Source organism: Buteo buteo, chromosome 24, assembly GCF_964188355.1.
Source record: "Buteo buteo chromosome 24, bButBut1.hap1.1, whole genome shotgun sequence".
NCBI classification, from domain to species: Eukaryota; Metazoa; Chordata; class Aves; order Accipitriformes; family Accipitridae; genus Buteo; species Buteo buteo.
In genome coordinates this window covers 18,796,842-18,824,406 of record NC_134194.1, presented here as the reverse complement: position 1 = coordinate 18,824,406, position 27,565 = coordinate 18,796,842, and the positions used below count along the sequence as shown (strand labels likewise).

General features: G+C 43.9%; 1 protein-coding gene across 1 annotated transcript in view; it reads right to left on the bottom strand.

Annotated features, from left to right (window-relative positions):
• GABRP (gamma-aminobutyric acid type A receptor subunit pi) overlaps positions 1 to 24,182 on the bottom strand; it is a 35,625-nt gene extending 11,443 nt beyond the window's left edge. The window contains exons 1-4 of the mRNA XM_075056242.1: positions 23,844 to 24,182; positions 23,429 to 23,501; positions 2,664 to 2,753; positions 1,150 to 1,262 (exon numbers count right to left, since the gene is read on the bottom strand). Coding sequence (XP_074912343.1) covers positions 1,150 to 1,262; positions 2,664 to 2,719 — 169 coding nt within the window. The 5' untranslated portion in view covers positions 2,720 to 2,753; positions 23,429 to 23,501; positions 23,844 to 24,182. The remainder of the gene's footprint in view (positions 1 to 1,149; positions 1,263 to 2,663; positions 2,754 to 23,428; positions 23,502 to 23,843) is intronic.
• Positions 24,183 to 27,565: the final 3,383 nt, after the last annotated feature.

Genomic DNA, 27,565 nt, shown 5'->3' with positions numbered 1-27,565 from the left:
TTAAAGTAGCTGTCGTTCATGTCCTCCATCTTGGTTTTAGATATTCAGACACTTGAAGCCCAACTCAAATTAATGACCAGAGGGTAGATCTGTGAGGACTCAGGGCCTCTGGAGGAGGTCAAACTAGCGTCCTGACCATTTTTGTTTAACATTTATGGCTCTGGTAGGTGTAGGCTGGTATAGATGAAGTTAACGTAATTCAGAAGCATCTATTCACTGATGTGACAGTATCTAGAGGAGCTTTTCTATTCCTGCATGAAATCTGACATTCTAGGCATAACAAGCTGGTAAATTCTGCATTGTCTCAGAAATTCATCACCATGGTCAGAAAAAGGAAGAAGCTCAAAGCTGCCAGTAACACGTCAGTCTGCAGGAATTACAATGGGAAACATCCAAGTCCTGGTGAAAGCTGATTGGGATTTTCTCTGTTGAGCATAGTTTCATCAATGGGTTCTGGCAGAAAAGCAAAATTAATAAAAATAAAAATTTTCACAGCTGTTGTTTTATAAACTTTTATTGATATTTTCCAGGTGCTGAATGTCATTCTGAGAAACTCTTTCCTCTGAGTGGTTACAGCACTCACCTGGAAGGGTGGGAGACCTTACACCCAAATTAGACAATAGCCTCAGGTAAGTCCCTAAATACCTGACTGTCCTTCAGGTGCCCCCTGCTCCCTAGAGTTTCATAAGGGTTTATAGCAGGTTTACTTTGTGTCTCAGTGTGAAGTGAAAGCATGTATCAAAAGTCAGTATTTCTGGCAAGGAGAAGAGCTTTATTCCTCTATGGATGTCATCCACTAAATAGATATACATGAACAAAAATAAAGCAGAAAATCACAGGTGTCAGACTCTGTAGTTAGAGCAGAATTTAGTTACTCTGTCATGTCTTTCACAGAGGTACTGAAGTTTATAAATTCCCTGTTCTTAACCTCATAGATGGACATGTTCTCATGCCCCACAGTGCATGCATAATCTATTCAAGACAACAGAGGATGCACAGAAAGGAGGGCAGCCTTGGCTACTAGCTAATTTAAAAGAAACACAACCTTTTAAACTGGGACATCCTAAAGAAAGCTTAAAGCATGCTCTCCCCTCCACACAAGACTTACAGACTGTTCTTCAAACAGTCAAATGCATGGAGCCAACATACCACCAAAGTAGGGCCTGAGGTATTTGTTGTATCCCACGGTGAGGTTCTCAAATCCAGGGAGGGATGTTGTGTCGCTGCCATGCAAGTTGGATATATGACCCAGGGAGCACCTCCTAGGGACACAAATATGTACTGTTACATGTGGGCAGACACGCTGGGCACAGCTGGTGTGCAGTTGCAGCTGTGTTTCCAGCTTGTGCTCAAACAAGAAAACAAACTGCATAAGATGCTTATTAAAAGTAAGTAGATCATTGAAATCATGAGCACTTGCTCATGTTGCTTATCTTGGCTGAATAACTGGCACCTTGAAGAGGTGGAAAAATGGCAGATTACCTCAGCTGATAGCTACAGGTTTGCACACATGGTAGCTTAAGAACATTCTTAAAATGTCCCAGACAAATCAAACACGGTCTATATATCACAAGTCTTAATAATAACCCACAATCTCCCCCTTCCCACTCCTTCTCATACAGTCTATATAAGGAACATGCATTTCTTTTTTCCTCCTGCTTATGACAACCTGAGACAAATCTTACTGACCAACAGCTCCTCCTCCCTAATCACTAGTCCCCTCAAGAAGCTTTCATCCTCATATGTTAGTGTCGGGCAGCATCCCTACAGCTACTGTCAGGAGCAAAACCTCCAAGTACACCAGAAGGGGAAAAGTAGAGCACTGAGCACTCCACAGACACCAACAAAGCTTTGTGGGCTGAACCACACCTAGCTGCTGTGCATACAGAGGGTTCAGCTCTAATTTACAATGTCAAAATTAATGTTTTGTAGACGGACAATAAAGCTAGTGCCTGGCATTATAAGGCTGATGGAGCTGTACATACAGACAACTAGAGAGACAGGGGGTTTGGACTGTAAAAAGGTAAGTTTCATGGTGCAGTGTCTCAGTGCAGTCCATGTGCTCACTTGATGAAAATGTACAGGAGCGAATCATTAAGAGTTTGTTATTGCTTTGCGAAGGGCTGAAGGAGGTGGAAGGCAGTGCCTCTGCCTCTCCACATAGTCTCAGCACCGCTGGTCTGTGCAGTAAGAAACTTAGCAATGTAGTTACTTAAAGCTCTGATAATTTTTTTCTTCTGTTCCCTTTAAAGTGGGGTTAATATTGGAGCTTTGCTGCAGGTCTTAGACCAAAAAGGACCTTACAGCAGAACTGAACCACTTTGTGCACAGCATAAACATAAACCATTCAAGACATTTAGGACTTGTAGTTCCAGGGATGGTAGTAACACAGATGGGAGCCCTGTGGGGGGCATTTCCAGCAAAACCTGCAAACTATTCCGGTCCTAAACAGGAAATAAGGGATTGCACTGTTAATGTACACACTGTGTTTTAGGGACCTACGCAAATTGCAAGTTACTCTCTTCTATGCCACATCCCTTACTGCACCCAGCTTTCTTGGGATGGGCTGGATAATTGGAAGCATAGTTTCCTTTTGACCCACATTATTTATACAAGATATAATTCAGACATTCCCTGTAAAACAAAACAAACACTCTGCTTACCTTTGGGATGGAAGGAAAAGACACAGACTGAAGAAACAAAAATATCTGCAGAACATCTCTGGAGATTATTTCTGTATTTGCTCTGCTTGTCTGTGAAGCAGAAAAGAAAGGCAAAGTTTTGTGGTTTAAGAAAAACTATTTTAAGGGAAGGGGACAGGGTAAAGATATCCTGCACAGTCAGAACTACACACTGTGTGATGTTTAACATTCCCAACACATAGTGGCTCCTGCCCTTTTTTCTAGCTTGTGTCATTTTTCAGCACTGTGCTATCTTAACACTTTCCACATAAAAGACACTACTGACAACTCCGGTCCTGAAGTCCTTGACAAGGTCACCAAATTTTAGCTGCCACTTTGTTTTAGGTAGGGCTTTTCTTCTTTCAACATGGGATAGCAATTAGCTCATGTTGAAAATGGCACCATGGGAAGAGATTTATTAAATAGAAAAATGTTTCGGTAGTTCCTAGAGACAGTCAGACTCTGAAGCCAAGTGAGGTCCTGCCCACATATAACAGATTCAGCATCCTTCAGTCCAGGGCTCCACTAATCAGCTGCACAGAAATCCTGTAGCTCTGCACTCCATTAGCTTGTACCTGGGATAAACATGTGCTATTAATAGTAACGTTGGCAAGTCACTCACAGCACGCAGTACAGGATGAAATTATTCCACTTTAAATGGGTTTCGTTGACTTTTCTGGGAGTGGAACCAAATCTTGGCTTCTGGCCTGAGATTCCCATGGGCTCGTGCTGGCCTTGGAGCAGGCACCACAATGGGCAACTCTTAACTGTGCACTGCTCCACGCTGCATTTTTGCTCCTTGCCTGAAACGCTACATCAATTGCACACCTTTTCTTGAGCATATGGATGGCGGTCTGCCACACACCTAACGTGTGTTACCACAGCAAGCTGCTGCAGGATGGGGTGGTGAGTATGACACTGCCGCAGCTGCCAAGGGGAGATTGTTACTCATCCGTCACTGGTTTGAGCTGGAAACAAATACTGCTTGACCTGCTCTACCACACTATTTGATGTGTACTCTGTGTGTCAGAGTTTTCCTGCAGATACTGGCAAGGCAACATCACTCTTGGATGGATATGAGTCTTCCCCTTTATTATACTGTTACAAATTGGGAATGACTATGCAAATCTTTAGTCCCCGTGCCTTGGCACCAGTGAGAGCAAGACCCCCGCTTCAGATTCAGTGCCCTTCTCATCATGCATGGCAGTTAGGGCCTCAACTTCAAACCTGGCTGTTCCACAGTAACCCAAATATCAGGAGTTTTCTGCTTGAGTTAGATTCTTCCTGTGGTCGCTCACCACAGCCCAGAGGACACCCTGCTTTCTCAGCTAGTTGTAGGGCTCTGGTGCTGTGCCATGGGACAGTAGGTCTCCAGGCAAGGATAACATCTGTGCCCATACCGAGCCGGTAAAAACACCTGAACATTCAAGCACCACAAATCCAGGGCATCCCACTGGAGAAAGGATGTTTTTCAAAACTAAATATGCTCTAATACCTGTCCAACACCTGAATTCCTAGCAAGGCTTTGCACTTCTAGCCCTTTCTCTGAACATTGTATTCAGATGTTTCCAGATGTTAGAGTGCTCCTCACTATAATGTAACCATGCAGGGGTAGAGAGGGAATCATTTACCCACTCACAGCAATGTTAGACCACAATTTTGATGGGAAAGGAGGATTCATCCAGGTCATTTAAGAAGAGCTCTTAGGAAGAAAGGATAATTTTACAAATTAGCATTTAGTTAAAGTGTGAGAATTCATGAACTTCAGCTGAGGAACCCCTCATGAGCATCCTTCATGACTATCTGTTTTGCACAGGAGCTGTGGTTGCTAGCATTTTGGTGCATCAGAGTAAGTCTCTAAACAGCTTTATTCTATCTGATCCTAGTTACTAAGACCTTATTTTGAAAAAAAGTAAGCAAAATTCTATTTATTTTGATGACTGACTAATGGTGGAGACCTCTTATGTAGTAAAAAGCCTTCTTGAGACCCTGTTATGTCTTCAGTTAAGGCAAGTGAAATGTGCACTGCAACTTGTGCTACTGCTATCTAGCAAAGACAGTTGAAACAAACTCAGATAAATTTATAGCTGCTGCTGCCACAGACCTGAGTGAACTACACAGTCTCAATTTATCTATGACTCTTCTAATTCTTTGCAAAACAAGAAGAATCTTGTTTTCCTCCTTCAGAGTATGGCTGTGAAGATAAATACATCAAAGACTGCAAGGCAGTGAAAGGGGGATCTATAAGCACCTAAGAGAGCTAGAAACCAGGCATACCAGAGTACTCATGGGCAAGAACAGGGTGACACCAGTGCCCAGAGCTGAATATAACCAAAGCATTTCTTTACTAACAGTTAATACAATTGCAATTCTGCTTTTATAGTGCAGGAGCTTTCATCAGAGCACTTCATTAGTACAGCATACTAGGAAGAAATTATTATAAGATTGTGTATTTATGTTTCTCTATCCAGTAAAGGATTTCCATTTACTCTAATAGGAAAAAAAAATACAGTAAAAATACCTTAAACACTGTTCAATCTGGACATTTTTCTATGGTCAGTGAATGCATAACACAGGCAACACCAGAACAGCAGTAGTCATAAAGGCAAGACTAGTACAACAGGTGGAGAGATTGCTTCCAATGCCAAAGTTATATAAAAATAATTCTTTATATGTAGACTCAGAGATAATGAAAACCTTGAGAATATAATAGCTCACTCACACAGCTCTGTTCTCCCCCTATTGGCTGTGAAAATTATATAATGATGCAAGAATTATAGTAAAATAGAACCAGCTAGAGTCCTCTGCGGAAGCCTGTGTCTGCTTCCAGAAAACGTAATGAAATAATGCTTCTTTACACCAACCAACAACAGCAGTATGCGTCTCCCGCTACAGCTCAGTCTATGCTTCCTTAATTCTGCTTTATTCCTCTATCTTTGAAGGGGTGGTAAGAGTGATAACAGAAAAGGAGGAGAAATCCCTGGCAGCTTCAGTAATTCTGTTTATAGGGAACAGGGTGTGAGGTAACAGAGATGTACACACTGTCACCTGATGGGGCCTGAAATGGTACCCAGGCTCCTTTGCACCACTGCCAGCGTAACCCATAGTGACAGGCTCCTTCATCTTGAGCAGTAATGAACTGTGAGGGGAGCCAGCAGAAACCTCTGCAGTCCTGTGTTACCTCCCACTTGCCATCTGAAAGCACTGTCTGTGTCTCACTACACAGAGCAGAAGATTAGCATATTCTCCAATTTTCTACTGGCTTATGACATCCCAATACCAGGCAATAGGAGCATTTATGAGACTCTAAAAAGCCACCCAGAAAACCTAACAGATATGACCAGTTTACTAAGCTTAAGGTAATAATTTACAAGGTCAAATTTTACTAGAGCCAAATTGCTGTGACTGCAGAACATGCAACATAGGCACACGTACATCTTGGAATAAAACCTCGCTAGGGAGACAGAGAAAACAACATAAATGCTGAAATAAAAACAGATTGCATTTAATTTTCCCATTTAGGTGTTGCCTCTATTAAACAGAGTTACGATTTTCATGATGAACTCAGGCATAATTTGTCTATTTCCTTTGCACTGCAAGTGAAACCTCTACAGGAAACACCAGAGGCCACTTGTGCTGTGGGCAGGGATGGTTCACAAGCACCGCTAGGCACGAGCGGTCCAAGGACAGCCCGTGTCCCACATGCCTGGTCCTCACGCAGCCCCCGCAGCACCTGGGACACCCTCGCACCTAAAACCTCATCCCACCTGAACCAAACACGAGTAAGACCATATCTGAAAATTTTAGGCAACCATTTTCACTGGGGCGTTTTCACAAGCGCTTTGATTCCCAGGATGAGGTTTGATGGATGTCATGTGAGGACACCTATTTTCATCTCAGACATGGAGAAGCGTAGATTGTTTGGCTTTGCCGTGGCTTGGCTCTGCTAGGGGACTAGCACAGCCCTGGCAGCAGTTCCATAACCTTTCCTCTGCCCCAGCCCAGTTGTGTTGCTCATCCAATGTCAACACAACCAGCACACAGGAATGGTGCTACAGAGAGAGGGTGGCCAGAGTCAGAGGCTCCCCTTTTGCTCCCTGTATTCACTCCTGCAGAATAACTTGCCAGGAGAAAGCATCACTACACCATCACCAAGAGTTTCCAGCTTCACAACTACCTCATGGCTGCACCATTCCGTGCTGAGCTTTCTTTGGCCACTGACACAAATGCAATAGTTGCCAAATACAATTACAAAATGATGGAAAAGGCAAAAAGCATCATAGACCCTGGGATGAGACTTCGCTGGCTTTGCCAAAATGTCACTTCAAGGTCAACATACTTGTTTCTCTAGAATAGGTTTTGAGTGATTTCAGACAGATATAATCTGTCTTCCCTTTTTTAATGTTTCTTTTTCCCCCCTGCCCAGCCTGAACTATGAGCAGTTGTCTGATCTTGAAAGATGACTACTTTGGGGATGTGTGTGGGCAGGCAATTTTGTGAGGAAAGGTTCATGGCATGACAGCTGCTGTGAAGAGTCAGGTATTCTGATGATTTATTATGAGAGCTGTTCAAATTTTAACTTACTGACCAAACAAATCATTAAAGGCTTTCATTTTCAGTTGATCTGAAATGATTTACCTCTCAATTTCCTCAACTTTAAACTTTAACTTGAATTATTATTTTTTTAAACTTAAAGCTTGTTCTTCCCAGAAAAAAAAATTAATTTCTATCTTTTTAATTTTTGAATGTTGAAAATCTATTTTGGCAGGGCAGGAGAAAATCTGAAGCAGCTACACGGAAGAGAATGGAGTTAACCACAGGGAAATGTTTTTGCACAACATTTTTGTGCAAGCCACTCTTCCTGGAAACCTTAGTTATTTGATCCTAAAGTCAATTTATACAGAACGAATCCCATTATTATAGGAGTAAAGAGCTAGTGGGATACTGTCGCATGTCAACAGACACACAAGCTCACTCCTTGGCTGCTCAGGACAAAAAGGACATTAGAGGCTGATGGAAGAAAAGGGAGTGAGAGAACCTGGAACAGCACCTGTACCAGTAGGTTGATAATACTGAACTTAATTGTTTCTGATCTTTTAGCTTCAAAAATCTCTTTTCTTGCTTATAATATTTTCGGACTAAAACAAGAAATTGAGAACAAGACTTCAAGTGTGTTAAATAAAAGAAGGTAAAAACAACGCACATAATTTTGGGTTGAAAGGAATGTCTCATATTGACTTACGTCTTTCATGTCTTTGTATTCTGTCAAAACCTCAGAAAGTTTCTGTTTTGGTTGGAACTGAAACTTTTTCTGTCCTGCTGTTTTCCTTGTTTGAGAAAATCTAAATTCAACCAGGTTGTTTAATAACTTGACCAAGTCTACAAGGTCATTATTGGCCCAGTTTTACCCTGGAAGAACAGGAGATGAGCTTCAAAGCAGATGCTGTAGGAGCCCAGGCCCCAGCAAGGCACATACTGGCTGTGGCGGGCTGTGACACCAGTGCTGAGAGCTGGCTGCTCAGTGACAGACACCAACTGCTTTATTCTGCTTTTTGTTTTTCCAGTTGCCTTGAGTGGTTATCTGGAATCACGGACAGTTAAACAGGTGACTCCATGGTACTTGTAGAAATCCTTCAAGAACTTCTGCGAACTTCTGCTTTTGGTAAAAAATAGATTCTTTCCATCCACATCACTGTCATTACATCACATGAAAAATTACCTCTCAATTCCAGAAACAGCAGGCATGGCTGAGGTGACTCACTGAGGTTATAGCACATGCCTGCTCGAGGCAACCCTCGCTGTGTTTCAGTGCCCGGCTGACCCTCAGTGCTGCGCAGGGACCAGCCCCCGCAGTGGGCGACAGGGAGCAGCGCCTGCACCCACAGGCCATCGGCAACTGCCCAGAGAGCGTCCCAGGCTGCACGGGACAAACCGACACCGGCTAACTTAAAAATACAGAGCCCGCTCCTAATTTCAGATGCGCTGGTACTGTCAGTGGCACATACATTCACAGACATAGTCTTTACACATAGTACTACTCTTAGTATGAGAGAGAGGGGAACGAGGCCTGTTACTTACATGACACCCCACGCACTGCAGGCCTGATTCCAGTCTTACTTATTGCAATGCAAGTCAGAAGCAACTCCAAGATACAAGAAGGATTTACATAAAATTAGATTCAGTCCTTATGTAAGAATGCCCAGGTAATGCATTTATATTTTCAAGATGTAGACTCTCATCCTTCAAGCTACTTGTGGGAAGTGGCATCTTATGCTCAGATCTGCCCACCCAACATGGTACACAGGTCTGCCTGCAGCTTGCAGGCCTAAGTTCTTTAAATACAGAGAGAAAATCTTAAATTTATATCAAAAGGAAGGTTTCTGAGATTTACTTACGTGAAATAAACTCTTCCTCCAAAATGTCAAGTTTGGCTTCTGTTTGGTCAATTAATTTACTCTGTTTGAGCAAATACAATGTACATAAAATTTATAAATGATTACGATTTCCTACAGAAATTTGGCATCCTCCAGACAGCTCTTTTTCTCCTGCGCTGGAGACCTTAAGTCTAGCTCTAACCTAAACTCGCCTGCAATTGTCAATCTCCTGTGGCTGCAGATCCACGAGCTCACAGCTGTCTGTGCTCAGTCATGTTGGGCAATTCCTTCAGGTTTCATTCACCCAGCAAACCTGCTCCTCACTGCAGGCAGGGATCCAGGGCTGGGTGCAAAACGTTCATCTTCTCTCCTCTAACAGGCAGACGGATCACAAGCCCAGTAACCTTGCTTTCTATGATTTTGCTCTCTGCTTGCCAGCCCTGTAACTGTAGCCCTACATATATGGTCCCTCCCACCTCAGCAGTTCTGCTCACTGAGTCTCCTCCATTGTGTATGTGCAGGTATTTTATGTGAGACATAATTATTCTTGTTCCTATCAGCCGAGACAAGCATGCACAAGATTAACTCCCTCATGGGACACAAAATGGTGTACCCCGAGTACCTTCCAAACTGTACATGTAAAGAAGAGGATAACGACTAGGTACTTGTTACATTAGCAGTAAATCAAAGGTGGTTTACGTAGGACCTTTACTGAGTGCTCTGTTCAATTCTGGGTGTGCTAGAGGAGGAAGTGGGCAATAAAAGGTAATTATTATGGAGAGATTCTCATGTGAGCAGAATTTGGAAAGAATGAATGAGACTGTGTCATTTACACTGAATGGAATTAGAGGGGCACAAAAATAAAGGAATACATAGAGAAAATAGACCAGACATTTTGCTTCTGATTATTCTCACGTTATATTGGACCAAGAGCACAGCTGATACACCAAAAGGCTACAGCAGACACATGGCCACAAAGTCCACAGTGAACACACGGAAGTTTTTCTTCCAAGCTTCCAGGTATCAGGTAAATGTAAAATAAGAATGCACTGGGTAATTTTGGATTGCTTTCTTTGTTTCCCTTTGTCATGGCTATCAAAGATGAACAGTTTCCCTTGTAGCACTGTGCTGGCTAGTCTTCATCGCTGTTTTGTGTCCCGTCTCCCAAAGCGTGCATTGCAGGCAGACCTGTAGGGCTGTTGAGCAATGAATGTGATTTAGTCGAGCAATTGCTACGTGCCTTGGCCTGCCCCTGCAGGAGGAAAAGCAGGAGGGACTCGCTGACCTCTCAGAGGAGGAGAGGAGTGATGGACAGAATCACTTTGTCTTCATTCTCGCTGAGCATCTGCCTCCTCCGAGCAGATGGGTGTCGTGGCGTGCCAACCTCAGCAGCACCTTGCCGAGGAGGGGAAAGGACCCAGCGTGGCTGAAGGGAGGGAGTAAGGATGAATAGAGCTGCCAGTAACTCATTAATTGAAGGCTTGACAACACACTAACAAATGAGCATGTAAGAAAAAAAATATCAGATGGGGCCCCAAGGAGCACAGTTCAGACGTAATCATTCATCTTACACATACATTAGTCTGAATTTCTGCAGGGCAATGAAATGCTCCTTACCGCAGTAAGTTTTCGCGGAAAACCAGCCATATAATGTCTTGAATGCCTCCACAGCCCACTTCTTCCCATCACGTTTATTTTGCTCTTGCAGGCAGCACAGTCAAAGCTGCACTGCAGATGCATGTCCTTCCAAGCCAACATTCATTTTTCTTCAAGAAATACTCAATATCCACAATAAAGCCATGGACATAGAAGCACAAAGCGCCAGCATTTCACTTGGAGCAGAATTTAGCTTTTAGTAGATTAATGCTTTTACCTATTGCATTAGGAGGAATAATTTATACATGAATAAATAACACCTTATACTCAAAGCCAGCGAACACACCCACAGCAGGCCACTGCAGCTTTGTGTGAACAATTTGACTTTCTTTATAAAACTTAAAGCTCTCACAATGCTTTGGCATGGCAGGATTACCTGGCCGCAATGACTGGCAGGCCGGTCCCTGTGTGCCTATTAACTGTGTGACCTTGCAGCCACAATAAGCTTATTACATGAAAAGAGTCACCTCTGGACAATAATTAGAAGAAGACACAGTATTGAAAAGGCACAACTTACTTGCCCACAGTAGCCGCCGCTAAGAAAACTGGATTTGAAACCAAGTGCCCCCCACGCTGTTTGCCTTTGGCCCGCTCCATGTAGCAAAGGAGATGCGTGCTGGTGTCCTGGGAGCAGAGCTGTGGCCCAGCACAGAGCCATCTGCAGACACTTTAAATTTTACTCCTGCATTTAATGCTCCCCACCAGTTAGGCACCTCTGTGGGATAAGAAAACTTAAAAGCTAATCCACTCAAAATACCAGACACGAGGTGAGAGACTTTGAAGGCACCTCGGTATCCTTTCTGGTTTGTCAGCTCTTGCCAACAGCGTGGCAGCAGCTTTGCACCACTTGTTGTCCCCTTTCCCAGGCCACTGCATTGCCACAATTCGGTGACCTCAGCCTGGGCTGGGAGGGTTTGAAGATGCAGCATCAAATTCTGCCCAGGCCTTGCTGGTCCTGTCACCCCTTCCCTGAGGCACGCTTTACCTAAAGGTATTTAATCTGGATTCGTTTTTATGTTACCTTCTTTTTAAAGGCCATTCAGCACCATGTTTTGTGGCGCAACATGCCATTTAATATAGCAGTAAAACAAACAAAAATGTTTTTTTTTATTTTATTTGCACTTTCCTCTTCTTTTTAATCACTCGGGAAATAGCATAAGCATTCCCAATTTTTAAGAATAGAGAAATTAAGGTACCCAGAGGTCAAGTTATTTGTCTCTTAACTGTCCCCAGTAACAGTCAGACTATCTGCCAAGATGAACAAGCCTCCTGCAGAACATGTGCCAACACCTCCTCGCTCAGATCAGCACCCAGTTTCACATCTCTTCAGGAAATCCTGGTTGACAGCAAGACTGCCGTACACACGAAGGCATTGCAGGGCCCCCATGCTGCCCTCCATACCCGGGGTTGCGGGAGCAGCAGCTACCACGCAGATTTGCACTGTGTTATTTTTCCTCCTCATTTCATTCACACCCATTTACCTGAACACTGAACCGCCCTCCCAGCCGGCGTGGCAATGTGGCCCTGTGGCAGGCATTGGTCTGTGGAGCACCAGCTTTATTTAAGATAATCCTTCATATGAACAATCATCAATAACTGCTAACCTACTCCCTAAAAGACACAGATCAATTGACAGAGTATTATAACCCCTTAAAATATTAATGCCCTATCAGGGAGACAATTTCACTGGGCCTAGGGACTCTTCCATTATTAGAAATTATGCCCCAGCCTTAAATAAATTAACTCAATAAACGTCTTACCATGAATACAAATTCCTGCTTAGGGCTTGCAAATAAAATGATTTAGAGCTGTTCTCTGAGGAAAGATGAGGTGTTTAAACTTGCAAAAGAGGAAGGGCTACCATATTCATTAGTCTTTTGTTTTAAATGGACTACTTTTGTTTTAAACTGAAGGCATCCCTTTTCGGAAGGCAGGAGGAAATCTTTGGAAAATTAAGTTGTTACATTTTCTTACACTGGGCTGCACAGTTTCAGTTCTGCAAATACACAGATCTCTGCTCAGCTCCAAAGGCAGCTCTGGGGCCGAGACCACACCAGCCTCAGGAAGAGGCTGCCCAGCGCCATCAGCACCACGTCGCTGCGGGGCGCAGGGGGACACAGCAAAAAGGACACGAGGAGTGGGCTGGGGGCCCTGGCCAGCAGCCCGGCATTGCTGCCTGCTCCCATCGCTGCTGGCAGGAGGCAGAGCATGCTGGCAGCCTGGACGCAGGCCACCCGCTCTGAGAAACGTAATCTGGATTGCTGAGGCTGGAGGGACCCATTCTGCCATTGACCCGAGGTTGAATTTTAGCAAAAAGGAGCTCTTTGACTTGCTTCCTGCAGCCGTGACCTCATGCTGCCAGCGCCGGGAGGGCACCTGGACTCCCAAGCAGCAGAAGCTGAGCCAGAACTGCCCACCAGCAGCGCAGCAGCTGCTAACCCGGAGTGCAAAACTTACTTTGCAAAGAAACGCAACACAGTGCTGCCTGCACTGGGGAGAAGCTGTGAGCTGCTCTCAGGGCACAGAGTGCAGCAGCAGCCTTTCAAACCTGAAAAACTGCTTTTATGCTGTAACGAGCTCAGCTGGCCATTACTTATTCAGGGTTAGATAACACAAGCAATACTTAGTGTAACTTTTTCTATAATATGCCCTTAATGCTGAGAATAGATGCCAGGCCAGACCACTGTGCTACTGTTCTCTTACCTGGCCTGAGGTCACCTAAGCTTCAGCCAAGACCATACCACGTAAAAGGCATGAGGCCTGACATGGCACTGGTTCATTCAGCAGGAGTCTTTCAGCCTCCAGCACCCCATCTTCTACTTACATATGCCTAAAAGATGCCACAGTTCATAGGGCGTTCGCTAATAAAGCTTTAGCCTTAGCAGGTGTTTGTAATTTCAACAAAACATAAAGCATGCGCAAGCCCATTAATCATCCCAAGTCCCTGTCAAAGCATTTGCCCTCTTCATATCGATGAATCGACTGCAGCAACGTGAAAGCCACACCATCACATTTAATTAGAGCTGTATTTCACACCAAAGGCACCTGATATTTCAAGAAGAGTATTACAGCTCTGCGTCCTTTTACAAATCTCTGAGCTGGCAAGATGAATCTGGAGCAACAGCCTTGGCTGTCCATTGTGTGTACTCCCACCACTTGCATTTTTGGCCACAGATTTTTGGAGAAGTTAGACACACACACAGACACACAGCCTTTTCTGTGCACTAACGTACTGTTACCAATGCATCACTTCAGAAACTGATTTTCTCAGGTAAGCACAGCCTGTTTTGCTCTATCTGCACTGTCCCTAAGGACAGGACAGCCCTGGACAGGTAGTCTGCAATGTCAGATGTGCAGGTAGCACCCCCGCGGTTTGGTTACGTGCCTGGTAGCCGCTGCCGGATGTCACTGCCTGCCTATGGGATGTCCAGAGGCACGTCCATATAGCAAAAAGAGGCACACCTAGATCTGTGCTGCAGCAGAAGACAGACACGGTAACATTTCCCCAAAGGATATGCCTTAGCTCAAAACACAGTGTAAAGACACACACATTCCTATTACAGTGCAGGTAAACTGATGCCTTCTGCACGTAATAATCACCAGGAATATCACAGGGAAGAGACAGTCTCTGTCTTTTCTTTGTGCTCAGGTATTGATTTGATGAGATTTTGATTTTTTGATAACCAAAGCACTGTTTGCTGGTTAAGAGCTCACATTACTTTCCCGGTCCTGGCTTAAGAAGATCAGAGCATGCCTCAAAAATGGATGCAATGTTTCCAGTTCTTACTTTTCGATTTGTACATATATGAACAGTTCAGTCCTGAACTGCATGATGCAGTCAGGATGAAAAAACAGCCACACAGATTCCACCTGACTGAATCAGAAAGGTTTGTAAGACCATAGATTTGACTGACTTCTTTTGCCTTACATAGAGAGAAATTCCCTCAAAAGCCACCCACAGAGACACTTAAACACCAAATTTCAAAAGTGGCTCAAGGAGATTGCCTTGGCAGCAGCCTTCTCCTCAGTGTCTCCTCTTTGTTGCACTGACTTTGCACTTGCACCTATTGCATTCCCAACTGATGCATCAGCGTGCTGTTGGGCTGGTGACAGGAAACACTCCCCAGCAGGAATGCTTGCTTATGTGCTGTAGCTTTTAACAACAACATCTGAATTAGCTCCTTAGCAGCCTTAAGGGCTGGGAGAAACACAACCCCATCTTACACAAGTGAGAAATTGAGAGAAAGGGAGTGTGTCACCAGGGAGAGGGGGTGCAGCCTGCTTGGGGGTTGGGGGAAGGGGAGGCAAGCAGTGGAAAGAGCAGCTCTCCCTCTCCCCTCCTCCCATGCCCACTGAGCCCCCACCTCCCCAGGACCGGGAGCCCACTGCTGTCCCTGTGCTACCAGGAGGCCTTTGGGCACCTACTGGCACCCGTGAGCACCACTTCCCAAACACTGCTCCCAGGTCACAAACATCCCACCTGCCTCAGTTTCCCCACAGACCTCACATTTAACAGTTGTACGCAGCCACCAGCTGCAGCTGCCCCCAACAGGAGATGCCCCACTGCCCAGCAGCCAACCCTCATCCACGGACAACCCATGCAGACACCACCACCAACCAGCACTTAGGGCCACTTAGCTCTTAAGATAATGGGAAAGCGTATCTGTGCAGTAATAAGAAGTTTCAAAGCCATTTGGCAAAACGTAAGGTTAGAGCAGTGACTTCCCAGCCCTGTGCAGCAGGTTGCAGCCTCGTGGCTTCTTGGGACATGGCAGGTGGGTGGCCACCCCTCCGAGCTGCTGCTGCCACCTCCCTCCCGTCCCCAGCACCTCTGGCTCCCCGCTCTGTCTCCAGCTGCCAGCCAGGCTCTGCTCTGCTGCGGTGCAGCCGGCGACGATCCTCGCTGGGGCAGGCTGATGCTTTGGGAGATTATTCCTTAATAGGCTGGTCTCTGTGCTAGCAAAGGACCGAGGAAGGGAGGAGTACATTATCAGCTCCGATCTGGCATTACAGCGTGCTTGCTGCTTTGGTTCTGCCTCTCAAAAGCAGAATTAATTGCTGGGCTAGAAAATGCAGATAAATCAATCGGCTCATACCACGTTTATTTTCTGTTGCTATGTGTTGGGCTCCTGGCAGCTTAAAACAGCAGCGACACCCACTCTTGCTACAAAGAGAGGTAAAGGTTGGGCTCCTGCCAAAGACTACCTGCAGAAAGGAGTGGCTGCCCAGTGCACAGGCAGGGCGAGGTGGTGGCCCAGCTAGAGCAGTGACCTGGAGCCAAACACCACCACGCCAGCAGTGAGTCTGACCCATTTCAACATTTAAGGCAACTGTCAATCCAGACCCATCGCATAACTTGTATTTCTAGCTCTTCTAAAATAAATGCCTGGAAGACAGGATAGAAAGAAGAGGCAGAAAACTTATATTGTGAGAAAAGAAGTGTCATTTTATACTATAGACTTATTTATGGCAAACTCTGTGACTTGACAACGGTGTCTACAGCAACAAAGAAAATAAAACACTGGGTCGTTACCAATATACTCTTTTTTGGGTAAAACGATAAAGCAAACACAAACCTTAAACCAGACTCCTCAGGCTGCACAGGAACCACTTCCTTCTCTGTGCTTTCCCACCCGGGGTCCTGGTCCGCGGCCCTCGCTGCAACGCATGTCAGCCACGACCGTCAGCTGAGGCCTTTTGCCAGGGAACATGTAAATCCAGGTAGCGACTATTTCTTCCCACTTCCCTTCACTTCATCACGTGTGTGATGGGAGCAGAGCAGGACACACCAACACCCTCAGAGCCCAGCTCCTGTCCCTAGATCACCTCTGCTCTGGAGTTTCCTCCTGCATTAGGAAAGGGGCTTTAATGTACCAGGTACCTACCACAGCTCAGAAAACCAAGGTCTGGGAAACGTAATTAGCGTGGCTATATTTTTTTTCCTATTAATTACATGGCAGATCCAACACAGCAATTTTTTCTCCCCACCTTTTCAAGTGTTCTTAATTGATTAACTGGAAAACAAGCAAACAGCCCTTTTCTCCCTGTGCCTCAAACGCAATCCTCATTGTTAATGTGAACGGCCGGAGAAGCAGCTGCCCAGGCTGACCTAACGCAGCTGCCTGCCACAGGGTCTGCCCTCCCAGGGCGCCCGTTCCCCTGTCCTGGCCCTCGCAGCACCGTGTCCCTGCAGCCCGGTGCCCTCCACACCTCCCAGCCCATCCCAGCACCTTGCCGAGAGGTGCCCGCGCACACTGAACCCCAACAGATCGCAGGACAGAGACGTCCTCCAGGAAAACAACGGGCTAAAAGAGGGACGTGAGCTGCTGAGCAGTGTCAGAGGTTAGAGCAAGCCTCTGTGCTGCTTTGAGAAATTCTGTCATTGCTCTGTGCCTTAGCTACCCACGTGAAAAAGGGAGATAATAGCTGTTCACACTGTCTCCCCTAGGGACCTCTAAAGACAAAGATTCATGGAAACATGCTTTTCTGTTGAACTTCTCTTACTTTGACTCTCAGTCACCAGGATTTGTTGTTCTTTTCTCTGGCAAACTGAAGGGTCAGGTAAGTCCAGGCTGCCCGTGGATGCCACCCCAGCAGCATAACGTCGTACTCCAAAACAGAATTTATGCGTCACAGAAGTAACAGGTGACATCTTACCTTTTATCCAGTATTTAAAACCCTTTGTAATGTGTGAACACTTTATGAACTGCCAATGAATGGAGACACAGGGCACAGGGGAACCGGGCTGCAGGACGGCTGCCTGTCAGCGTGGTTTCCTCAGCTGATATGTCTGCCAGAGCAGCTGACCACACTTGGGCAGCCCTGAGCCAACCTCACAGCAGCTTGGTGTCCAGCATTCTGCAAAACCTTACCCAACACCGTAAATTATTCATGGCTAGGCAGCTATTTGCTGTAAAACACATTTCAGGTTCCAGCTGCTCTTTGCAAAACAAGCAATGCTAACAACAAATTCTCTGTCACCAATACTGTCTTGTTCTTAACAGGTCTGATGTGCCAATACTGCTGATACTTGAATGAAAAAAACACTTCAAGTAGGAACAAAAGTTCTGGACTGGTACCAGGCATGTTTATTTCCGATCCGAAACACGATTTAATTATTCCCATTATGACGTTGCCCGTTACAACCCAAAAACATTATTTTATCTGTGTGCACATCAGCAGCCAATGTTCATGCCTAGACTCTTGCACAGCTTTCTAACTTTGCTTAAAAGATAAAGAATACACTTTAAAAGTAAAAAAAAAGGTCTGTTTAACCTCTTGTCAGATACAGGAATGAGTTTAGGAACAGATAATTAATTGGACACTCAGTTTCGGGTGCACAACATTTTGTTATTATCTCAGATAAATGCACAATTGTGGTTTAGTCTTTGGCCAAAATTCTTGCCTGATATGGTGTCATTCCCTTCTGCTCCCTAACTTATTAACTATGTATTTCATCCATATAAGTGACTTCAGCTGTCAAAAGCTGGGCAGATATTTTAACCAGCACTAGATTAGGATCTATTGGAAATTGTTGCTTATTTTTAGGTTAATTGGATGAAATACACTCTGAGACAGCAGATCAGATCAAGATGTACTTAGACAAGCTACAGTAAGTACTAGTTTCAGGTTTGCATGTTCATGAGAAGGAAAGTTATCTTTATTGGGAGTGCATGATTTTTGGAACTCTTCTGAACACCATAAACATAAAAGAAGTTTAATTAAAAGACTTTTTTTTTTTTTTTAAATTAAGAACTTCCCCCCCAAAGGACCTAGGCCTGTATTTTTTTTTCTTTCAGGGTGGGGGGGTGGATATTTTTAAGGAAAAAATTAAACTCCAAAATACTTGGATGAATACTTTACTACATGAGTGCTTTATGCTTCTCTCCAAATGAGACAGCACTTCACAACGGGATTCATCCCCTCTGTGGCACAGTAGTGTCTGCATTGGAGCAGCCATAATACCTCAGGGAGGTGGCAATACAGCAGGGACCCCTCAGCACCTCTATGCATCTCATGAAGCACCGCAGCAATGTACCCAATTCAAAATCTTTTGGGTTTTCGTTTTGTCCCAAACAATCATGGAGACCTGATATGGACACACTCCAATGTTTTGCTTCTGAAGTGGCTGGATGTTGGTTGTAAGACGACGCTATACGTTACTGTTTTCACTACTGAAGAATAATAATTCTTGCTTTATGTTATTTTTGAGCTGAGGAGTTCTGGATAGTGGAAAACATGAGATTCACATTATCCATGTAGGCTATGAAAGCAGCAACATGCACTACCAGCAGATGAGTAAAAGAGAGCAGATAAATGTCTTACCTGAAGCTCTTGCCCTCTGTTACATGCCCAGTCCCAGTCCCACAGCTGGTCACCCAAGAGAAGCTCCAGCACAGCAGGCATGGGAACTGCTCCTCAGCAAAAAGTCATTCAGGTACACACTTGTCAGCCACACTGGGCCCAGATGTGCAAGTGTGTGATATCTCCATGGGAAAGGACATTTCTGAAAAGCTTAGTCATAGACCACTTAAGTAATTTCCAAGATTAATTTCCAAAGAACAAGAATTTTCTGCTTCTAGGTGAAACAAAATGGAGTTGAAAAATCACCCTGAGGTTCACATGGGTTTAGCTTTATATTTAGCTTATAAAATAGTAGTGGTACGCGTGCCACCAGAAAAACAGCTCTCATTACCTAGAATAGGTTGAGGTTTAGCAGTCTTAAAAATGCCTCAGCAATAGGCAATGCAGTACAGAAACACATTTTGTGTTTAAAAATAGTCTCAACTGTTGTTAGAAGGGATTAGGCAATGTTTTTTTCATCAGCACAACAGAGCGGTGTGGACAAAGTAAAAGAGTAACCGTTGTTACTCTGTGAATGAGGAAATACTATTTTATCTAATTTATTGCAGCCAAGGTGAAACATTAACTTAGCTTTGAATTATGATGGGATGTAAAACAGGCTGAACAAAAACATTGCTGGGCTTCCTTTTGAGGGCATGAACTTAGAGGTCTTCAAAACTGAGTTTGAATGGTATCACAACACACACCTTTCATTTTATTGAAATATTCACTGAAGTATTTACCTTTGGAGTAGATTATTTTGAGCACTGTGGAAATAAGGAAAAGGAGAGAAATTTTATATGATAGAGGTTTCCCAAGGGACTACAAAAATTTTTTAAAGGGATAAAAATAAATTATTGCAGACTTACCATCAGTTTTGCATTTCAAAAGATAAAGAAAAGGTCTTAACAGCATTTACATAGTTCAGTACATGCTACCTGCAGAGTTCCCTGCCCCTTCTGTGTGTGATGGAGCTGGCATCAGCTTCCCACAGGCTCTGGGTCAGAGCCAGATCGATGCTCCTTCTGCATCTGGGATAAATTAAGTTTCAGGCCACTCCTTCTCAGGGTCATTCCTGATCTTCAAAATGTATCAGGGACATATACCTGTCCACCAGGGAATGCACACACCAAGCCAAAAGGGAAATGGCAAAAAGGAGGAAGAAATCCAGCACTTTTTCTCATGCGATTATTTACAGTTTACGTTTGTTACAGTATAAAGTACCTCCAGCCCTGGCACAAATAAAATAACAAGTTCCTGTTACCAAAAATCATTGAAACACTTGTGACCTGATGGAGAACATGACCTTTGGTATGACACTGATAACTATCTGACAGAGAGAAAATGTCTGGTGTCCTTAAAGGCCCTATAGCCTATTTACTGCAACATCTATGGTCACGTCAGATCATCACGCACCCCTGAAGAAGATATGTGGCATCTGGAAAAGTACTGACCAGTATGTCCCCATGGGGCCGTTGGTACCCAGGTGCCCTGGCAGAGCCCAAATACAATTATCAAAGGGAATTTGCTTATGTTAGGGCCATATATCTGCCTGACAGTGAATGCATGCACTATATGAAAGGGGAGATCGCCAAGAGAAGGAATAAAACTGACATTGTCACCCATGCAATTATTTACAGTTTACTTCTGTTGCTGCAATAAAGGAGTTACCACTCAAATAAAAATGGCTAATGAGAGAAGCTACACCACTACCCCAAAATACGCTATGCAGTTTTTGTTTCAGCCTGGCAACCCTGGTGAATTGTAGCCATTGTTCAGAGCTGCTGGATTGCATTACATGGCATGAATGACAGAGTGACAGCAGTGTCTCCAGCCACCCCCCGCCGGTGGTTCAAGGTGCCACGTTGGCTCAGGTTAGCTGGTTCTCTGTAAGTCTCAGCTGCTAGAAGCGCTTTGGGAAATTAATAGCTACTTTGGGAATGCTGTGCACTCTTCCTGTAATGTCCCACAAAACATACTCTTGAGACAGAAACCTGATGGCATATCACATTTGCAAGGGAAAATTTAACTCTAACAAAGATTAATACCTGGGGACTCACCATCACATTTTTTCTAATTGCCTTTCACTAACATTCTCAGCAACCTTGAACAAACAACATGGCCTTTTGTTTTTCCATTTGCCAGACAGGGACTGTACATGAGGCACAGCCAACACTTGCTCTCTCGGAGCAAAACATTTTCACTACAGACCCTGTATGAAGCATTCCAAACTCTTTGATCCCCAAATGTCCTGTAACAGCCTCTGCCTAGAGGAAAAATCTGCTTTGCAAAGTTGGAGCAATATAGTGTGAATTACCTGTGGGTGATGCAAGAAAAAAAAATAAATTATCATTTCTCCTCTGTGAACACCCTCCTGTACAGTCTGGGAACTGCTGCCTGTGACTCGGCACCAGGGTCAGCCTCATGCTCTGCAAGCACAGCGTCTCGCCTGGCTCCTCCCTGGCCAACTCAGCTCATCGCAGTTTCACTGAGGCCCCTTGAAGATATTTTTCAGCATGTGGGACTCTGGGAACAGGCAGAGCGTATGGTGCATTTGTGACAAATAAAATAACAGTACGTAGAAAGCAAGGAACTTATGAAAGACCAGACGGATTTATGGTTTCATTCTCATATTGTTCAATCAGTCCCCTACAACTTCACCACAAAAGCCTTATCATTTCTTCTTATACCGGTTTGCTTTCGCTCTTCAGATCCCTCCCTCATCCATTGCTCTGAAAGCTAAAATTCATTTTTGTAATAGGGGCTTAAGAGCCCCTATTCATGGCCAAAGACAGCACTGCACCAGCACACTTCTGTTCCTTCACCTGACTATCGAACACCAACAATATCCCAAAATATCCCTGACGTTGGGTAACTCAGCTGCAGATCCCAGATGGCTGTTCCTGTAAAATCAACATGAGCAGTGCAAGTACAGGAGCCTTTAAAGGCTGTTTTATTTTAACAAATGACATTTTGGTGTTAAGAAAAAAAAAATCGTACTGAGAAATTCAGACTATACTGATGTGTGGTGATATTTCTGGACAATGTTGGTGACTATAAAATCTATTACATCACCGCAATAATGACAATACTAGATATTTTGCCCAGCTCCATGGTGGGAGCGGGGGAGCACTCAGAGGTGCCTCAAGCCATGGGATGGGTACAGCCTATTCCCCATGGACGTCTCAGACCATTTGCTTGCTCCTGTGCCAATACCCCAACATCTGAACGCCAGCTGTCTTCTGGGTTAATTCCCAACTCCGCATGTGCTGTGGATGGAAGCTGAGGGTTTGGGAGAGCTGCAGTGCTGCCTCTTATTGAAAACAAGGAAGAAACCCATGCAGCCAGGGCCCAGGTGCCCATATATCAGTCCACTAAAAATACCTCGAGAGCGAAACCATAGAAGACCAGCCAAGCAACATCTATTTCTCTCCTCTTTGCCAAGTACTGAAAAAAGCCAAAGGAGAAAAATCCCAGCACGGGAACGGGTTTGACCAGTTTTGTCACATTTTTGTGTTCTCTCTGCTCTCTAACACAGACCCAGGCAGGGTTTTGTCTATCCCTTCCAGACTTTGTCAGTACCATGAGGCACCTCCGTCTCCTTCCCCAAGGGAGCTCCAGCCCATTGCTGCTAACTTTCTTCAAACCTCTACAACAGAACATCTTCTTGCTCCATGGACTTATCCCTCGAGGGAAGGAATAGCTAATGCACAAGTACTCATCATAGTGAGTACTCATACTAATGTGAAAGATTGGCTTAGTTTCCAGCCCTGTCAAAATTACCTCCACAATCATATGGCTTTTCTCAGCTCCTACACAAACACAGGCACGAGGCAGCACCTTACAGCCTAACCAGGGGCTCTAGAGATATGCACAGGAGATGGCAAGGTGTTCAGATAACGTCAACACAGAGATCATACAAGTATAATAAATACCATACCAAACCCATAGTAAAGCTACAGTAAAGGAACAGTACATCTGTCCTTGTCTATTCAATTTCTGAACATGGCTGTTACTGTATCTAAAATTACCTACAGGTCTCTGCAATGATCTTTTTTTTGCCCAGCTAAGCAGGGTGGCTCAAGCCCTGGAATATCCTCTTCACAGGCTGTAATGAGATTTCTGTTCCAAATAGGGATTAAATATGCTCTCAGAAATGTGAATTTTCAAGTTCTGAAATTCTGCTTTTGAACTTTGAAGCTGCCAAAATCTAGACCATATTTTCCTGGTTTTGCATTCTTACACATTACTTAATTGCGTGCACTAAAATATTCACTGCTACCGTAAGACATAAACTAAAAGCTTAAATATTCTGTTAATTTTATTTTATTGCTCAAATCACTGCAAGGCATTGCTCTGATTAAAATCTCTTACCTTCTTTTCATTTCAAAGTGTCTCTTGTTTGCTTGTGTCCAGCTGTTTCATTTGAATACAAAAGGAGACTGATCTAGAAAACAGGTCAATAACTTGTATGTAGCAGATGTCCTTAAAGATTTTAGCATTACAATATCATAGCTTAGTGCAAAATAAAACAAATATAAGGAAAATTCAAGATAAATTCTAAAAAATCTGAAACAAAAATTGAGAACAACTTAGAAGTATTTTTGCAGCTCAGTTTGTCATAGAAACACATAGGTTTTTCCAAGGAGTTTTACTAATTATCAACTAAAGCACAGATAGGTCTTTTCTCCCATCAGTGCAATGCTCATCCACTAAAACTCATATTATTTTTCTTACACAGAACTGGTTGGTAAGTTAGTGGCAAATGGTTTTCCACAACAGCTCGTACCATGTGAAGGAAACGTAAGTCTGTTGCACTTCTTCATGTTCTGAGTTCTCTAAAATTTAGAACATCTGTTCAGACAGAAAACATTGTGCTGACTTCCATCTCCTTGTATGCTTACATTGTTATATATTTTCAATTTATATACATTTATAAATAAATCAATGAAGTAATTAGAACAAAAAGGTTAGATAAGTTTCTGTGAAAATGTCAACAAAGTCAATCTAACCCTGGGATTATAAAATCAATCTTTGATTTTTTTAAATCAACACTTTCTAATAACTTACTATCATTCTGGAAGGTTCCAGATCAGTGCTTACTTTTCACAGACATTTTAACAAAAGAGTTGACTGTACATTACTAACAGCGGTGTTTTCACCTCCATCCTTTACAACATCAGTGTACATGCTCCTTGGCTTTCCCTGCAAATATAAAGACTAAACACATACTCTAAAAAAACAGGAAAGTGGCTATGTGGCTTTATCATTCTTATGCCCACTTCAGTTGCAGAGAGAGGAACCCAAGCTGTGGCTTGAGTTTTGGAGACAGAGTGGATATGGTCACAAGCAAGCCTTATGGCGTAAGGATGGTCACAGGGTTTCGTGAGGAGTGTTCAGGCTGACCAGAATGGCCTCATTCTTACATTTTTTTTATCTGAATTCCTGGCCTTAGGTGAGGGCAGTAACCATCCAGGCTGATTTTCTTCTGCAGCTAGACTTCAGGTCAGAACTGATTCCTATGAGCAAAACATTGCTTTGTTGTGCTGCAACCCTGTCCCCATTCTCTGTCTGTGGCTGCAAATCCCAACAATAAGTATCTTTAAAAGTGTCCCAGGTTTTTAAAGGAAATACTCCCCTCTCCCCACTACCAGAAGCACTGCCAGTTTCTCACAGAAGCCCTTGTCCTAAATTAGGAGTGCAGATTACCCTGGTACCACCTTGGCTTTTCCACAGGCCTCTGCGTGCAGTGTGGGGAGCTGCCTATGCAGGCTGAATGCAACCCTAGGGACAGAAGAACAGATGAGTTCCCAGGGGATTTCACAATCAAATATGGCATCTTCTTCTGTGCTGCCAGGAGGCACCTTCACCCCATGGGGGTTTCCAGCCAGAGCACCACAGTGATTCTGAGTCCCTACAAGAAAGAACAGGTGGAGAAAGACACGCTTTTCTTTTCCAAGAGAAGAAAGAAAGTTAAAACAAAACAGGCCGGAAATAACCACGTCCACTGAGGATCTGGAGATCCTCAGTTCATTTTCCAGCTCTTGAAGGGTGAGTGGGACAGGTCTCCTGTTTGCAAAGAACCAGCCTCTCCTGGCCCAAGCAGCAGGGGTAGGTCCAGCTCTCCAAGCAATTAGAACACACAGGATTTCTACTTATGCAGCTCCCACACCTGATCCCAGTGCAGACCTGATGGGATGAAAGGACACAGAATTTTGCTTCAGTTCAGTGAATTAGTAATTATTAATTTCCCCTAGATTCTGTTCTTCAAAGTTTACCTTCCCTACTCTTAGATATATTTTTAGACATATTTTAATGACCGCTTTTCTTGAAAAAGTATTACATAGATCTGTTTTTTTGAATTAGTTCTCAAAGACAGTTGTCGAAGGTGTTCATGTATGAAAGTGGTTAAGTCAGCACTATGTGACACCTGATATATGCCCCTCGGATAATTTAATGCGATCCACGCTGGAATCTGCCTGCTCTGTTGGCTGGCCCTGGCCGCACACAGGAGGGATCTCAGTGACATCTAGCAGGCAGCACACGCCACTGCACACACAGTCCCCTCACTGCCCATCAGACCTTACCTTCTGAAACCCAGCCATCCATTTATTTGCTGCTTAACCCCAAGTTATTTAAGCAGAAGCGGTGAATTATGGTAAGGGTGATTAATTTTTACAGAAACAATCCTATTTTCCTAGCTGAAAGACAGTGCATGGGATAAGTGCCACTTGCATGGCACCTGACGTTAATTCTGAGAAGAGCAAGAATCGTTACTGGGACAGCTCCTGTTAGCTAACGCTACCCGAGGGTCTGTGCTATGATGAGATACAAACAGTATTAAAAATTATCATGGTAAAACTGAAAAAGAATGGCAACATAATTTAGAGCAAACACAAGGCTGCTTAGTCCCATTTGATTACTATTCTTTTTTTCCAAATCTAAAATCAGAGTAGTACACATATATACAGATATGATATACCTGGATTTGGTAAAGGTGAATGCAGGTGAAGGATCTAGACCTCTTATGTACATACATATTTACCTCAACCTCCTTTTTTTCTTTTTTAAAATATTTGAGAGCTATCCCACAGCCGGGTTATTTCAGGGGCTGAAATTGTGGCCAACTCTTCCTACGAGACCAACTGATATATCCGAACAGGAGAGCCCCATGGGGAGGTGACAGTGCCTGCCCCCCTCCGTCTAAATCACCCTAACTCCTGACTTGCAAGATGCACACTTTTGGGACAAAATTCCAAGAGAGAAACTGCCACTGGAAACTGGTATATATTTACCAGTGCTGTGCAGACTGGAGTGACCATCACCTCAGCTAGCCTCAACGCTATCACCTCCAGACAAGCAAATATCAGGCTTCAGATGACACCTGATTTCATTATACTTACTACATGGGTAGTTTATAAAGGGACGTCTATCCTTGACTGGTCTGTTGTGGTTGATAACCTCCCACGTTAACTTGAGAATTTAAATACATTAAGGATTTAATATAACTATTACCGATGCCTTGCCAATTTGTTTTTACTTTAACTGCATTTTTATTATTCTTTAACCTTTAATTAGTATCACACAGACAATTAGCAGCTGTGTCTTCAAATTTGTTTGGCTGTTTCTGTTTATTTTTAATAACATTTATTTACAAAGACTTTCTCACATATTCCTTTCATTTGGCCTAAATGACTGAAGATCGTGCTAGATATGAGTCACCTTGTCCCATGGCCTTGTTCATGTCCTCTGTACTTGTCTGCTGTCACTCTATTGACTGTCAACAGTTTGAATTTGCTTTACAAAGGCAAAGGAGTTGAAATAACCCTGAGCACTGAATGGAAGGGCACATGCTGTGGTTTTAGACAGGCTGCAGCTAAGGAGGTAACTCATGATGGAAGACAGAAAGTTAACAAGCTGCCCTCTTTCCAGCAGGAGCACTCAGCTCCACTTAGGCTTGGACCTCTCAGAATTGATTCCAGATATTTGGCTTTAGCGATGATGATAATCTAGGATTTCTTCTCTTAAAGCAATTTGTTAAATTAAATCTAGGTTGCAGACCAACAGATACCTGCTACCCCACAGTGCTCCTAGTCATATCCCACTCTAGCAGGACACAAGCCTCACTTTCCCCAGCAAGCTGCATGGTTTCTCCATGTTTCTCCATCTCAGATGCATCTTCTGGCCCCAAATGCAAGAGGATCGGCTAGCCGGTAACTTCTACTTGCGCAGAGAAGTGGATCTTCATACACCAACATGTCCGGGCCTCTTCCCTTTGCAGCTTTGCTGGACCTGTGTGGATAAGCAAAGATTACAGAACTAATCTCACAGTAAGAAAAAAATCCTATTATTGCATTCAAAAGTAACCTTTTTCACGTGCTGAGCTGTAGCATATGCCTCAGTTTCACCCTACCGTGCTCTGGAGGACGTTCCCAGAGATGCTGTGGGGACAGCCCTCATTGCCAGTGCACACCTGCCCTCTTCCCCCCTGTCCCTTCAAATCATCAGATG